The sequence below is a fragment of the Pectinophora gossypiella genome, chromosome 11 (assembly GCF_024362695.1).
Source record: "Pectinophora gossypiella chromosome 11, ilPecGoss1.1, whole genome shotgun sequence".
NCBI classification, from domain to species: domain Eukaryota; kingdom Metazoa; phylum Arthropoda; class Insecta; order Lepidoptera; family Gelechiidae; genus Pectinophora; species Pectinophora gossypiella.
This window is the reverse complement of record NC_065414.1, coordinates 8,462,573-8,480,217: the sequence shown is the minus strand read 5'-3', so window position 1 is coordinate 8,480,217 and position 17,645 is coordinate 8,462,573. Positions and strand designations below refer to the sequence as shown.

The 17,645-nt window shown below is 35.3% G+C and overlaps 1 protein-coding gene across 3 annotated transcripts; it reads right to left on the bottom strand.

The window, feature by feature from the left end:
* Positions 1 to 11,787: 11,787 nt before the first annotated feature.
* Positions 11,788 to 17,396, bottom strand: LOC126370946 (uncharacterized). 3 transcript variants are annotated; one of them, XM_050016086.1, is made up of 4 exons: positions 17,127 to 17,396; positions 16,972 to 17,030; positions 16,278 to 16,406; positions 11,788 to 15,624 (listed from the first exon to the last, which is right to left on the bottom strand). In XM_050016086.1, exon 4 carries the CDS (start codon positions 15,016 to 15,018, stop codon positions 12,106 to 12,108), a length of 2,913 nt encoding a protein of 970 aa, XP_049872043.1. In that variant the 5' UTR covers positions 15,019 to 15,624; positions 16,278 to 16,406; positions 16,972 to 17,030; positions 17,127 to 17,396; the 3' UTR covers positions 11,788 to 12,105. The 3 variants fall into 3 exon arrangements, with proteins under 3 accessions (XP_049872043.1, XP_049872042.1, XP_049872044.1); XM_050016085.1 differs by having other exon boundaries at positions 11,788 to 16,406; XM_050016087.1 differs by lacking the exons at positions 16,972 to 17,030; positions 17,127 to 17,396 and having other exon boundaries at positions 11,788 to 13,854; positions 14,589 to 16,903.
* Positions 17,397 to 17,645: the final 249 nt, after the last annotated feature.

Sequence of the window (17,645 nt, the reverse complement as noted above, 5' to 3'; positions counted from 1 at the left end):
TGCATAATTTTCGCGAGCTTGGTCTCACAACGCCAGCCATTCTAGTTATGACTAGTACATTATAAGAACTTCACTTTATCCGTAGATTTTGCAATCATAATATAGCACAAGTAAACATTTTCATAGGTGTTACGTAATTTACATCAATGTGTCGGTATCGGCAGCGAGCTAACGGATAAATCTTATTTCGACTTGGGTGTGTGTACAACACATACCCACATTGTATATATACACAATATAATATTTAAAAAGACGGTCAAGTTAAAATGCAAAAAAAAAACAAAACAATTACAAGTGTCTATTACTCCACACATAAAGCCGAATCAAGTGGCTTAGAGCCCTACCCGGGACAAATAAAATAGGTAAATAGGTAGGTAAGTTCCATTATAAATAAAATAGGTTTAATGTAAGTAATTAGAGGGCGTAAAATAGGAATATTTCACGAGACCACCACGAAACACTATTTTGCTTAAAGCCGATTACACAAGATATTTAGATCAGAACCAGTCTCGTGGAAAAAGGGGAGCAAATTACCCAACATAAGCTATAATAAAATTAAAAATTGCAGCTTGATAAGGTTTCTAGTTTTACTCGGTCTAGTGAAGGTAAGTAATGAATTATTAATAATATTATCTCCATCGTTACTTTTATTAGCTATTTGAGCAAATCTTTTCGAGTAGATAATAAAGTAAAGTGCTGCCCAATTTTTATAGCTACTGTTTTAATATTTATTAAAAAGAATATTGACACTAACAGAAAATTCTAGATTTTATCGAGTAGGTACCTAAGGGTAATTAAGTGAATCACTTTTTACGAGATCGCACGCACATAAACTCAAACTCGCAAAATTTTACACAAACCCCACATATCGCCGTTATTCATTCGCAGACCATTTTGTACTGTTGTAGTGATATGACTTCGTGGATAATAAACAATACAAGAACAATAGTGGAAGGCGCAAACAAACATTAAATTTATAAGAATTAGATTAGATATTATAAGTAGGCGCCACAGACGTATAATTGAAAACTATTCAAGTGTTGCCACAAGAGAATATAAATGAATTAAAACGCGCTGTTGTTGCTCGCGACACGTGCATAAGTTGGCCAACTTGACTCAGACACAAGTTACTCCACACAAGTAACCTGCCCAAGTTGAGAACGTGCGCCGCATAACTAAACGGCTTGACTAAACTCTTCTACCTCGGAGGTGAGTCGACTAGACGGTCGATGTGGACGTAGTGTTTTTATAAAAAAATAAACCTACCTTAATAGGTCGGGATGTAATCGACCCACTAGTCGGTACTGAGGCATTAGCCAAATTACAATTGAAAATGACAATCGAAAGTAACAGAAATGTCACCTTATGTCAATTCCATACATTTTTACCACTGTCAAGGTCGATTGTCATAATTGTTTGCAACTTGGCTATTTATACTCCCAATGAACCAAAGGGAGTATATTCCATCACGTATTCCATTTGTGGGCAGTCCACCGTATTGGAGTAGGCATGGTCCATATCGCAGGTGCTACTAATTTATTATATACTTTTAGAAGAAGAAGAAGACGTCAACCGCACATTGAAATATCTAAAGACAAGTGTTTTAATAAAAAAAAAAATTGCTCGCAATCTTACTCCTATAACTTTTCCTAGTTCCCACCATCCGAACTTAGCTTCTTACTTCCTGCGTCACGAAGTCTTCATTTGTTCCATTAAAAGCTGTCTTTTGCTTCCCTGTTGGTGTTGTAGAACGGCGAAGTATTAATAAAGACCGTACAATTATTATACCTATAGCACGTGTAAGATAAACAAGTTCCATCTTTGGATACAAGTTCCTAACTTACATTGCCCTTACATTACTAGAATGTTTCACTATATTACGTATATTATAGGATTAAAATTGATAATAAATCACTGATTAATATAATATATATTTAATATAAGTATTGAATATAAAACATAAAATACAAATTAAAATTATTGAATATATGATTCGTGTTCCACTTCTGAGCAAACGCTCTTCTCTTCCACAGTTCCTAAATCAGGCCGATGTTTTCCAGTCCCCTTCAAAGGGATCCAAACCGCTTTTCCTTCTTCTTTCTTTCTTTCTTCTCTTTCTTCTCTCTTTCTCTTTGGGCTTGCCCGATAGGCTAAAAAAAGTTTGGTATACTTTAAAGGCGACCCAGCAAACATAATAAATACATACTTAAACTCTTATGGGGTAAAGTCCTTAGATGGATTACACATGTGGTGATGGTGACATTGACTGTTACTCCAATTTCATTGATTCGTCATGTAAAGTACGATAAAATCTTTCTAAACTTAGATTTTTACGACATGACTAAAAGTGAGTATGAGCATAAGTAGTGAGAATGAGTTAAAATCATAATATTATATTTTGCAATGCAATTCTAATCCAGCATAGAAACCAAAACAAAAGTGTTGGTCAAGTATTTAGAATTTAAATGAAACCTAGATCTAAGTTATATTAGGAGGACATTGGAACAGATTATAATCTAGACAAGAGCTTTTAATCAAAAGTTAGATTATAATCTGTTTCAATGTCTCATTATTGTAATTTTTAAAATATTTGGATTTCGGATAGATAGTTTCATTATTGTGTCTGGTATCTATTGTCAGTCACACTTTTCGAAGGCGAATAGGCGTTACTAAGGAAGCGTGTTCTATTCTGAAGGACATCGTTTCAACACCTTTATATCTTATGGTATGGTATATTATGTTCCCATCTTGATCATCATGGTCTGCCTCAGATCACATGGCAACATACTTCGTATAAACACGTATAAAAATCTTCAGATTACTTGCAAATCTGTCCATACTAGTAAGTAACTTAGGAATGATTTTATTTGTGTATTTAGTGTTACGTACAGACACAAACTCTTAGAATTTAATATAATATCATGTGGAATCAGAACAGGACGATGCTACACTGTTATTTCATTCTGTTGCCTACAACAGGATAAAATTTTATTACACTTAATAGATGCCTGCAAACCATCTGTTGGCGCGGTCCTTTGGCACCCTCATAAAAAAGTAATAAACACAAAGTACATTGTGTTGTATTTGTTCGAATTGGAGTGTTTGAAGCGGAAAACAGTTTTATCGTTCCGAACGTTTCATCCGAGCTTTGAAGGAAGTCTAGCAAACATTGGATTGTACTGTCATGTGATGTGCTTCGTAAGCCAGCTATTACGAGAATTGCCTATCCGCAGAGACTTAAAAACATTTATGGACACACATGTCTCGCGAGTATTCCTCTGTTCGCTATAATATAGGTTGTTCATGGCTTTGTACTATACCTCTAGAACAACAAAATTCGCTAGTATCTAGTTACCTATGTAATGTAGGAACATCAGAAAACATTTAAGAATTCAATTCAAATATACTTTATTGCACCAAAAAGAGAGAAAATAGTTACAAAAGAGACTTAATTGCAAAAGTTCAAAGATCGCAGTGGCAAACTAAATATATACGCAATAATGAATTACATAATATAAGAATAAAGAAATATGTATAAAGTAATATCTCGAAATTCAATATAATTAATAATAATAATAATTCGTTTTGAGATTTTACTTTAAGCAGTTCTATTCTACAATCCTATCACTTAACTACCGCTACGGAACGTGCTATGACTGAGGAGAAGAAGCAGAAGAACCTTCTTAACAATACGCTACGTTCATTAATGTTCAATAATGTATGTTCTTGATAACTATTGACGACACGTTTGTTATTGATTCAATACAATCCCTATATTGTTTCCCGTAGGGTCAGGTGAACTCGTAAAGACATGGGCCGCGAATTGATGAGCCGTGACTTTATAGACTTCCCGTGAGATTGAAAAGCAAGATAATTCTTTATAGATTTTCATACTTCTACTAAAATCTCATACTCAGTTTTATATACATTTCTGAGTTGGTACAAAGGAAAGGTTATTTGTGATTTTGTAACCACGCAATGTAATTCATAATAAGGCTTGTGATAAAATGTTTGTGTAAACTATTATAAGGCTTATCCAGTAGGATTTGTTTTGCATAAGTTTGTTTTTTGTTTACGTCATGGTCCTCATCTATAAAGTGGTAAAACGTAGTCATGAATTGAACCAAATATATTATCTGTGCTTTTGGGCACCTTTCAAAAAGTCGGTGTTACTGTGACTTTTTATGTAGCTTATCCGTCGGTTGGATATAGGCACAACACATAATTTAATACTTGAAGTACTTAACTTAATACTTTTTATTGATTTTTAAAAACGAATCTTCTAATTCTTTTGTCATGTTGTAAGAGACAGAAAGAGATGATTTAAAGTATTTATTTTAAAACTCGATATTTCTTTTTATTGTGAAAGTACGTAGCTGTTGAGTTAACTTATGTTTAGAGTTAGCTTGTAGCAATAAAACCATTAGGTAAACGTCTGGGGGGTTAAAAAGGCCACATAAAAGCAATTTATCTAAAAAAAACAATATTGCAATTTGACATTTGCCCATATAAAAGTAAGTGCGCAGTGCAAACAAATGTCAAATAGCAATATTGCTTTCTTAGATGAATTGCCTGGATGTGGTCCAGTGGCTAAACGTTGGGCTCACGATCCAGAGGTCCTGGGTTCGAATTTCGGTGGGGACATATAACAAAAATCACTTTGTGATTCCTAGTTTGGTTAAGATATTACAGGCTGATCACCTGATTATCCGAAAGTAAGACGATCCATCCTTCGGAAGGCACGTTAAGGCCGTTGGTCCCGTTTACTACTTACTGATGTAAGTACATAGTCGTTACATGAGTCATGTCAGGGGCCTTTGGCGGTTCAATAGTTACCCTGTCACCAGGGTTGATGAGGTTGGTAATCCACCTCACAACCGACACGATAGAAGAAGAAGATGTGGCCATTTTAGTCCCACAGTAGTCTGATCTGTTTATAGTTTTCAAGCATCTCGATTTCACAGTCCCAAATTCAGTTTTGTAAGAAGGTATATTTTATGATACTTGCATTATAAACTGAACGGGTTCCGTTTATCTCGCAGACAAATAACAAAGTCGTGAACAGCTTCCGGATATTTTAATTAAACTTCAGGTAATCGTTGGTTTAATTCCGAAGGAAATCACTTTGATAGAATAATAGTAAAGTTCGGTGTTCTTAATCAAATTCTGTTAGGACAACACTGGAGGTTGAGATGAGATCGGATACGGCCACAAACACGGTTAATGATTCGCTTGATAGTATCTGGATTGGAAAAAAAAGACATAAATCACCCGTAATGTCAGTCTCAGATTCCCAAATTATACAGCGGCCTCGTCTGCCTCCAATAAAAAAAAACTTCTAAATAAATCATAATTCTCAAATAAATCCATAATACTTGTACAATTAATCACATTGATTGATACAATAATCCAGCGAAAATAATCCTGTCCAGCTTTGATTTCATTTCAAATTAATTTTGAGCTTGTAGCTATGACTGGTATTAGCAAAGAATAAATAATTAACTATAAGTACTACGTATATGTATAGAACGGTAACTCTCCGCCCCGCCCCAATTCGTATTGGGCGCTGATTTAGGTACCTCACCCCCTTTGGGTTTTACTTTAGTCGAAATGGCCGTCGAGGCGGCTTACGGTATACACAGCGACGACCTCCGTGTGCCAGTGGTTGAGCGTTGGGCTCACGATCCGGAGGTCCCGGGTTCGATTTGTGGTCCCTAGTTTGGGACATTACTTGCTGATCACCAGATTGTCCGAAAGTAAAAATGATCCGTGCTTCGGAAGGCACGTTAAGCCGTTGGTCCCGGTTACTGCTTACTGATGTAAGTGAGTAGTCGTTACATGAGCCATGTCAGGGGCCTTTGGCGGCTCTATAGTAACCTTGACACCAGGGTTGATAAGGTTGGTAATCCACCTCACAACCCACACGATAGAAGGAGAAGGACATTATGAATGAGATTTTTTATTGAGTGACTGACGCGTGGTATTAGTCCTAAGCTATTATAAAGCGTATGGTGACAGGTTACCAACCTCTTGTTGCAATCCGTCGGCATGCAGGTATGATAAACAGTTAAAATCTGGATATTACTTTTATGTATGATGTATTTTATTTATTTCAATACTTGTTTTGTATGTGTGTGTATAGTCTATTATTTATTATTATAGTTTTCTTAGATTATGGTTAGGTATATTAATTTTTAGTGTAAGTATATGGATTAAATATTATATTGAGTATTTATTAATATAGTATGTACGTATAGTATAGAGTATTTATTATGTTAACTTCAGTTTTACTTTTAGGTATTTATTTTTTGTTGCACCATCCCGCATCCAAGTTTGTAAATGTTTATTTCCTTTTGGTGGTTGCCTGGAAGAAATTGCTCTAGAGCAATAAGGCCGCCCGAATTGCACTGTATTCATGTGTTATGTCTGATTGTTTAAATGTAGTTCTGTGCAATAAAGTATATTTGATTTGATTTGATTATTTCCCGTTGCGGTAGTCAAAGATCACGGAATTGTACTTACTACGATACTGCCTGCCAAAGTTTTCGCTTCTTCTGCTCTCATTCAAGTTTTCATGCATGCTCGCCATAACTGTACAATAACATCAAAACTCGCTCGACGTAGAGGGAAAATAAGGCCACTCGCTGTAAAGAGACTCGCCGTAGCGAGTGTCGCCGTTCGGAGAGTCGTTATCAACGCTACAATTCGCCGGTTTGTGTATGTAGGTATCTCTATAAACAAACTCACGTCTATTTTCCACATATATACACTTGTATGTACAATTGTACACAATTATTTACAACATCCATGAAAACGTGAATGAGAGTAGAAGTAGCAAAAGTTGTGGCAGGCAAGATCGTAGTAGGTATATCTACCGGGGTAAGTAGAAATAATAAATAAAATAAATATGTAGGTATTTCAATTCACGATAAACCACTATAATATAATAATTTAGGAGCTAAAGACGACAACAAAATACTTATTGAGCTTCTAAAGAAACTTACAAGTAATTAAGAATTATTTTCTTTCGAAAAGTCTATAATTATGTTTATTTAGCAAAATAAAGGTACCTACTAAGTAGAAATAAGGAAGATATAACTAATAATTAAACGTTGACGCGAGTGAACGGGTATTAAGTAGGTAGGTAATTAAATGGTTATTTTAATTATTAAAGTTATTAGTTTGTGTGAAGCCATGGCCTAGCCTCTCACTTTAAGGACGCAGGTTTGAATCTTGCACGGGCCTAAACCAATAATTTTCGAATTTGTTTTTGAATTCTTATAAATGATTATCACGTGCCTAGAAATCCCACATTCCCGAGAAATGCATTTTCGAAGGTATGTGACCTAACCTGTATTGGCCTGGTTTTTCCTTCGCAGGTTGGAAGGCAGACAAGCAGTCGCTTCTGTAAAAAATCGGTCCTGTCAAAAAATCTTCAAGTTAGGTAAGCGGACCTTGTGAAAAACGGGTTAATTCTAGGGAGATGATGATGATGATTAGTTTGTGTAGTGTTTCATAGAAATAATGTATTACGTAAAAGTATGTATTCATTAAAATTCGCCTACGATTTTAAACCTAATGAACGAATTTAAACCACTTTTTGTATTTTGACATCCTTTTTTTTATATTGTCCATAAATTAAAGTCTAATAAATTTCGCAATTCAAATTACTGGAGTATAATACACAGCGTTTAGTGCAGTAATCATCACTAGATAGTTGCTAAATTGAATCCGCTTAATTTGTAATTATAGTATCTAATTAGCTATTAATTCGGTTGTGAAATACACGGGAACATAATCCGTTATAAAACGAGACGACCACTTGCCGATTGGTGAACCTACAATTAAATTACATACATACATAAACAGCCTATATACGTCCCACTGCTAGGCACAGGCCTCTCCTCAATCAACCGGAGGGGGTATGGAGCATACTCCACCACGCTGCTCCAATGCGGGTTGGTGGAGGTGTTTTTACGGCTAATAGCCGGGACCAATGGCTTAACGTGCCGTGACTGTCCTTTGTTTGGTAAGGACTTTTCAGGCTTGAATCACCTGATTGTCCGGAAAAGTAAGAAGATTCCGTGCTTCGGAACCTACAATTATAACTGATATATTATTAAATGTATGCAATTATGCTTTCTAAATTAGCAAAATGATTCCTTTAAATATTTTTTTCAGGTTCTTACTATACTGCTCAAATTTTTCAAATTTTATAATGCTCAATAACTCGAAAGAATTAAATGGGTAATAGGTCAATGTTAAATGGGTAATAGGTTGCATACCAGCGAGGCCAATTTTGTTGGCTCGGGTTATTTATTCATTCATTTTAAAATTAACAATTGTCAATCATCCCTTTCCTTGTAGACGGATAAGAAAATTACAGGTATAACTTAAAATAAAATTAGGAAGTGCCTGCAGGAATCGGGACCAAATAATATTTATACTAATTCTTTTCATTTGAAATCCTTTTTCGTTATGTCCGACCGCAATAGGATTTTTGCCGAAACTGAAATTAAGTAAGCCGAAACTTCAGTTTTGCACCGACACTCGCCGAAATGGAAACCGAAAGTTAGACGTTACTTTTTTCCTTCCCAGTTAATAAATTACGGTCAGTACACTTAAAAGGACTTCAACTAACTTATCGCGGATGTGCCCGTTATCTGTGATCTCCTTTGAAAGTTCCCTTGCAAGTCTGCTAGAATATTCGCAGAGAGCAAGAGTCAATAAATTCAATTTGTATTTGCGTGTTCGACAAAGGTCCTTGAAAAAATGAAATCATCCGAGATTTAAGTGTCGAATTCCATCTTTCAATTTTCGTAAAGTTTCCTTCGACCTTCGTATAGATTTATTGATTTATTTCATTAACTAGCACCCGTGCCTTCATCCCTGGGACATTTGTCATACTGATCCCGCTGTCGTATCTAGATGAATTACCTTCATTTAGGTCCTCTAATATTAGTATTTAGAACTTATGTAGGTACATAAACTTACGCATATAGTCCCCTCCGTCCGTGACTCATACAGTCGCGCAGAGTGTCATAAATCGTAAGAAAATTCTTGAAAGCGATTTTAGTTTATATTTCTTTTTTGCTATGCATAAAAAAGTAGGATTTCGTATGTATCGTTAGTCTATCGATTAAAAGTAGTCTGCTTAAGAACCAACAAAGAAAATAATAAGTATAAATATTCTTTGGTCCCGATTCCTGCATTCCTGGTATTCATAACAAGATGGTAAGTTCCCGCTGTCAACAAATATTTTACGATGTCCTTTACAGTTACAGTTGATCTTTACACTTAGTTAGCACGTACTAATTTACATATTCTTCATAAAATTCAAAAACACAACCCACAATATTAACAGTGTGCATTTATTAAACAGTGTTTACGAGATACCACTAGGGATTACGGGCGTGAGTTTATGTATGTATGTATGTATGTTTACGAGATATACTTGAAACAAAATTAGTTGTGTTCAGGGTATTAATTCAGCAGGCTATAACATTAATCCAATTATGGCTACTCAACATTAGCACCACGGCGCGCCTATAAAAGAGGCCCTCTGTTAATGAGGGCATAAAAACTTCCCTTTCTGAGTTATTCCTCAAAATTTGCATTTTAATTGGAAAGAAAATGTAGAGGCAACGTGCACAACAATTTTCCCTAAGTATGTGTCGTTTGGATGCGTAACATGTCATTTTGTGTTATCTCCCGAACTGAAGAGGGTGGAATTTCTCTCCATTCCTCTTCTTGAAAGCGACTTTATCAGAAGGAAATGGAAGGTAATTTAATTTATTGATTGGCTTTCGTCAGACTTTACTGATTTTAATATAGTTTGGTATTAATAGGCATAATTCTCCTGCCCTTATCCCACTCTATGTATATGTATTCCTTATCTATCCATCTCTGTCAGTCTTAATCTCAGTACTCACAACTTGCACACAAATATTCTTCTTCACACAATCCATCCACCCTTTCTTGAGTTGTACTCTATCTCTTTATCCATCTATTTTTTAATTGGTAATTAATATTTGGTTAAATCTAAGTTGTTCAGAACTCAATTGTGGTGAACACTACTAAAGTACTTACAGGATCTTTTGAGTCTGTTTTGAAAGAAAGTGATGTTTCGGCCCGGTTTCAAACAGTGCCTACATCATTCAAAGAGGCTTTAAACCCTTTAAGAGGTATTATAACTTCAAGCAGTTTATATTTCAGTTACAAAATTTTGGTACAAAATACTCCTATAGCATTTGGCAAATGACCTAACCTAGGGCAAAAATTTGGTGTAATAGGCAGCGTTTTCATCAAGATTCATCTTTGTGCATCTACTTGGTATCTACTCAACATACATAACAAAACAAACTGTCCTTATCAAAATTTGCTATTATACTAAGTACTAAAAACGTTTCGTAAACATATCAACGCAAAAACCATAAACATAAAGAACAAGAGACCTTTATTTTCGACCAAAAACATACAGTAGGTAAATACTTAGTCCCAAAGAATAAGCCTGGGATTGATTACCTACAAAACACACAATGAGTACGGGAAATAAAAAAAAACACATTTTACGAGGAACTCGTGCAAGGGATTATACTTAGTATCTGTAGAACATGATGTCGCAGGCAGCTTTTACAAATTAAAGCCACTTGGCTATCCACAGTGTTTGGACGAATATACAAGTTACTTTTATTTACATATTTTTAGGGTACCTTAGCTAACATAGAACCCTTGTAGTACGGTCTGTTATGTCAGTTCCGCGGCTCACCTCCGAGATTATGTACTTTGGTGTGACTTATCACTTACTTTATAAAGTTAGATGATCCGCGGCACGTTAAGCCGTTGGTCCCGGTTACTATTTAGATGTAAGTACGTAGTCGTTACATGAGTTATGTCAGGGGCCTTTGGCGGCTCAATCATAACCCTGACACCAGGGTTGATGAGGCTGGTATTCCACCTCATAACCCACACGATAAAAAGACCATGTTTTAACAAAAATATTGCTAAACCGTGTTGGTCCAGGATCTGTTTACGATGTGAGCTTTGAAGTACCAATTTATATTGGAGTTATCGCAATATAAACATTTTATATTAACGAAGACCAAGAAATTACCAAGAATTACAAGCGCTAACGAGTAATAGTCTACCAAGTGTAATAAAACAAGGAAAAAGTAAGTAGCAAAGGTTGTTAGTAGTCAAATGTGCTGGAAAACTACGGAACACTACACTACGCGTGATCTGACGCACACACATTTTGTACACGAATTCGCCGAAATAGGTTTATTCTCGCCTAAATAATTCCAAACATGTAATAATCTCTGTAGAATTCTTTGGGCAGGAATTAATCTGCACATTGTGGTCTATCTATCTGCCTTCCATCTATTTTTATTTCCTTATTTACGTGACAATAAAAGTCCCTGGCTTTTTTATTACATTTTAAAAAATCTCTTATAAACAAACGATTTGCACTTGCTGTGGCGTCATCAGACACAACGTTTTTAATATTACGGCCGTCAGTTATACACATTTAAATTATGTGCTCATTTGCCGGTAACGGCAAAAACAATAGGTGTATTTTATAAACCACATGCGAGCACATGAACGTCGGAGTTGAAGCAGTCGCCGCAGCCGAAACCAGCTGGATGACATCATCATCAATTATATTTATGTACAGTCATGAGCAATATCATGTACCCACTTTAGAACTCTGTCGCACTATCATATTTGACATTTAATGAGACTTACGGTGTGCGTCGCTGGTATTGTATATGAATAAAAACCACATGCTTGAATATTTAAAATGGACTGTATTAATTAAATTTTACAAAAAGGTGGAAAATGCAACACCCATCGCCATGATGGTTAAAGGGTAGAAGAAGGAATAGAATTCGGTGTTGCCATAATATAAAATAAATTTAGTGTGTACTACACATATTCCGCAACACGGCAAAAAGAACAAAGATTAAAAAGTACAAACGTTTAAACTAAGTAAAAAGATGAACAAAATTGTTTTTTTTTAATTATGATGAAAAATAAGCAACTAGTTTTTAATATAAACTTGAAAATAAATTATTTGTTCTTTTTGTTTTAAACTTAAAATTATTCTTACTCATTATCTATAGGTAAGATACATACTTTGTGAATACTAGTTTTCACTATAGAACCTTTACAAGTTTTAATGGAAAGTGCTCTCACTTTGCCATCAGCCCCGGGAAAAACATCTACTACTCTAGCCATGGGCCACAACAGTGGGGCTACATTGTCCTCTTTAACTATGACTAAAGAGCCAACCTTAATATTATTACAAACATTTCTCCATTTAGGCCTACTTTGTAATTGAATGATATATTGTTTGTGCCACTGTTTCCAAAAGTTATGCACCATATGGGTACATAATCTCCAAAACTTTAAACGATTAATGGGAACAGTCGTACAATCACCCTCAGGGTAAGAAGTTAATGGAGCACCTGTTAAAAAATGACCAGGTGTTAAATATGACATCTCATTGGAGTCAGTTGCTGGCAAGGCTGTCAAAGGACGAGAGTTTAATATGCCTTCGATTTGTATAATGACAGTGTTTAATTCTTCATATGTGAGAACAGTATTGCCCACAACTCTCTTCAAATGATGCTTAACACTTTTAATGCCAGCTTCCCACAAACCACCGAAAACTGGTGAATAACTTGGGATAAATTTAAAAGTAATGCCTGAATCAGCTGTGAAATATTCAACAGTATTTCTGTGATTTGTGTCAGACTGCAACTTATACAAATTATACAATTGGTTCTGCGCTCCCTTAAAGGTACTAGCGTTATCACAATATATAATAGAAGGTTTATTCCTTCGAGAAATAAATCTCTTAAGAGCATTTAGAAAACAATCTGTAGTTAAATCAGTACATAATTCTACATGAATAGCTTTTGTTATGAAACAAACAAAAATAAGTATGTATGCCTTTTGTATAACTGGCTTTCTAACACGTAACATTTTTACATTAAATGGGCCCCCATAGTCAATACCTACTTTTTCAAAAACTCTACAAGGGTTGACCCTGTCAGATGGAAGTGAACCCATAAGTTGTTCAGCATTCTTAGCCTTTAACTTAAAACAAATTAAACATTTATGCAAGACATGCTTAACTTCTCTTATACCATTTACAATGTGGTAAATTTGACTTAAATTAGTCAAAACAAGCTTGGGTCCAGCATGCAATAATATTCCATGTTCCTTTTTAATTAAATAATGAACTATTTTAGAACCTTTAGGCAATATAATGGGATGCTTTTTTGAATATGGAATATCAGCATAATGGAGCCTACCTCCTACACGGAGTATATCCATGTTATCAAGAAAGGGATTTAACGCTTTAAGATTGGACTTCAATAAAGGTTGTTTAGATTTTAAAACATTAATTTCTTGACTGAAAAACTTTCTTTGTTCATTTCTAAGAATGATTTTTAAAGCAAAGTCCAACTCTTTAGGCATTAAATTACCATATATCCTATCCTCTTTCTTACTTTTACAATTTTTAACAAATCTAAAGATATATGCAACAATTCTTTTCATTTTATCAATGTTTGAACAATTATTAAACAATGGTAAGTCCTCAGTTATTGAAATTACATGTGAAGTTTTTAATTCTGGAATTTCTTTAGGTAACTTCACATTTTCACACACAGGATTAAAATCCAGCTGTCTTAAAAATGTGGGACCATGCCACCAAAGATCATGACTTTGTAATAAATGCGGTTCTACGCCTCTAGACAGGCAGTCAGCTGGGTTTTGTGAAGTATTTACATAATACCAAGAGAAATTCCCTGTCAACTCAATAATACATTTGATTCTATTAGCCACATATACACTGAGTTTTATAGGATTGGTTTTTAACCATGCCAGAACAATTTGTGAGTCAACATATAGGTAGACATTAACATCAAATCGCGGACTTATTATATCATACACTTTTTTAGTTAATTTAGCAAGTAACAATGAACTATTTAATTCCAATCTAGGTGTGCTCAACTCTTTTATAGGATTCACCCGAGATTTAGAGCATAATAAATTCACCGTAACCTCATCATTGACACCAACAGATCTCATATAAAGTGAACAGCCATAGGCTTTATTAGAAGCGTCGGCAAACCCAATGATGTCAATTGACTTGGCTTCACAAGTGTTTAAATTTCTTTTAACTACAATATCATTCATTTTAGTTAAATGGTCAGCAAAAGTTTTGAATTCCTGATTGAGCTGGTCGGGCAAAGGAGAATCCCAATTACATTTAGACAGCCATGTTTGCTGCATTAGAAGTTTTGCTTTAACAACAATAGGTCCAACCAGTCCCAATGGGTCAAATATTTTGCTCACAAATGATAATACATCACGTTTGGTGTATTTATCTAATAAATTTTGTTCAGGAGAACTTATTACAAGTGTGTCATCATCTAATTTACATTTTATACCTAAATTCCTGACAACACTGTTATCTTTTTCTGAAAAATGAACATCACCTTTATGTTGAGCAGTTAATGGAATGTCCTGTAACAATGAATTATCATTTGCACACCATTTATGCAGTGAAAAGCCACCTTTTTTTAACAATTGAATAAGTTCGTCCCTTGTTTTTATAAGTTGACCTAAGTCATTATCAGATAAGCAAATGTCATCAACATAAGTTTTATGCAATAGTGCATCGGAAGCCAGGCAAAACTGATCCCTATACCGGTTAGCTAACTCAACCAAACAACGCGTGGCTAAATATGAGGAGCTTTTTAGACCATAGGTGACAGTCTGAAGTTGCAGACACTGTATAGCACTGTCTGAAGCCGGCCTCCACAATATGTTTTGCAATTGGCGGTGTGATGGTGTCACGTTTATACATCTGAACATTTTTTGAATGTCACAATTTAAAATATACTTGTAAAGTCTAAACAATATAAGAATGCTAAATAGATCATTCTGCACAACAGGCCCATTTAATAAGACATCATTAAGTGAAATTTTAGATAAACTTTGCATTGAACCATCAAATACTACTCTTAATTTTGTAGTTAAACTGTTTTCATTGAAAACTGGATGATGAGGCAAAAAGAACACTGCCTGCTCCTCCAAATCATATTCAGACACATCTATGTATTTGGCATGGCCTAAATCTACATATTCATCAATAAATGCTTTATAGTTTTTAAATAAAGTGTCATCCTTTTTAAATCTTAATTCCAAGTTATGAAATCGTTTCAATGCACATGAAAGAGAATTACCCAAATGCAATTTATTAATATCCTGTTTGAGAGGTAAAGCCACCTCAAACTTGTCATCATGTAAAACAACAGACTCTTTAAATATTTGTTCAGTTAACTGTTGTTCAGTTTCCCCTTCAGTATAAACTTCAGGTACTTTTTCTGTTTGCCAGAACTGTGAAACAATTTTGTCTAAGTGACAATGAGGTTGAATAAACTCGTTACTTGTGCCAGAGAGGTTAGATTGCGTTGTGCAAAAGTTAGAAGCCAAGCATGAAGATGTAGGTGCGTAGGCAGGAACCCTCCCGGCGACCACAAAGCCGAAGCGTGTGTTTTGCAGGAATAGCTCCCCAGGCACAACCGGAATCTGGTCACGAAGTAGAACCTGAAAAAATATGTCGCAACCTAGGAGAATGCTAATCTTGTCACAAGTATCAAAGTCATTATCTGCCAGCCTAACATAGGATGGAAAATGATATTTATGTTTTTGTACCAAAAACTGTGGCATGTCAGATGTAATATTTTTTACTACATGGCAAGTCAATGACATTTTAAAATCGTTTGTAGTAGAATTGATGTCTAATGTGGTCTGTTGTGTTGAAATATTTGAACCATCACACACACCGGTAACCTTAACATTAGTAGGCTGTAACTTACAACCTATTTGATCAGCAAGATCAGAAGAAACAAATGAGACTTGGCTCCCTGAGTCAAGTAAAGCACGTGCGTAAATTGGCAGCCCGTCCTTATTATATAATTTAACCCTAACTGTGGGCAATAAAACATTATCATTTTTATTAGCTAATAAGCTGACTTTCTGCTCACTGCTTTGAGGAACGTCCTCATGCAACAAAGTGTTGTGCGTACCCTTGCATTTAGCACAATTAAAAGTGAAAAAACATTTTTTATTTAGGTGCTCATTAAGACATATTTTACATAATTTATGTTTGCAAACAAACTCGTTACGGTTAGTGGGCTCAACAAGCTTGAAACTTGGACATTGATGCAGTTTATGACTGTGTGAGTTGCAATACTTACAGTTAATGGGCTTTATGATATCATTATTATTTTTATTAGCATTATTTTTTGAAGCTACTAGGCTGTTGCGGCGCACAGAAGATGCTGGCGCGCTTTCTCCGAGGGTCTCGAGAGCTGCTGCCCGGTTATCTAAAAAGGTCAAAAAATCCTTCAGGTTAGGCAAATTACTGTCACTTTGCTTTTCTAAATGAAATGCTCGCAGTGTATATTGGTCAATTTTCCTTTGTAAAATGGAAATTATTATTAAATCCCATGATTCCACAGGCACATCTAAATTTTTAAGAGCGCCTATATGTTGTCTCGTAGTTGAGACCAAGGTTCGCAGAGCAGGAGCAGAAGTCTTACTTTGTACAGGCAGGTCCAAAATGGCAACAATATGATTATTAACCACCTGCTTTTTATTATCAAACCGTTGCTTTAACAACTGCAAGGCAACAGCATAATTTTCACTTGTAAGTGTCAAGTGTTGTATAATATTGTGGGCTTCGCCACAAAGCAAGCTCCTCAAATAATAAAACTTGTCGCACGGCGACAGAGAGGGGTCTTGATCTATAACATCTTTGAATAGATTATAAAAACTGTGAAATTCACTTAATTCACCATAAAATTTTGGGAGTTCAATCGGTGGAAGACGTCTGGCTGGAGGCCTATTCTCTTTTTTGTAGCTTTCTAGACATCTAGAAAAGATACTTACGCTGTCATAATATCGGCCTTCAACCTCGAACACGTTTTCCGTTTTCTCATCATTTGAATCTAGAATGGAAATTCGTAGGTTATAGTCAATATACTGATCGAAACATTTGGTTAGCCTATTGAGCTTTTCCTGAATTATATAGGAATCAATTTTACCTGGCGCCGCTTGTAATTCCCGTGCGTAATTATACATTCGAGTTATGGAACTCTTTACATGGCCTCGGGAGGCCACCAGGCCTTTTAAATCGCTTCCTTGCTCCATTATTGAAACCACCCAAATACGTCAGTAACAAATTTGCAATAGAACTATTAAATTTAAACAGTTGAAACAGTATTTTTAACAATATGAACTCCAAAATTCTTAAATACGTTAACACGCAATAAAACAATAGAATGACAATAAAACAAAATGGCTAACAAAGCCGAACGAAATGCTTCCGGAAACTCCGTTGCGCGGGGGCAAATTAACGAATGACACAACACACACGTCACTAAATCTTGCAGCTCGTTCTTTCTCGCAGCGTCTTGATGTCGTCGTCTCGCTCCTTCACTCGAACGTTCCGTTTAACGCAAACAGTTGGATGTCAATTTTGTTTATTTTTATTTTAAAGTCATATAAAATGTAAGTTTTAAAAAACCGGTAAATCGGAAAAGGTACGTTACGTATAGCGAAAC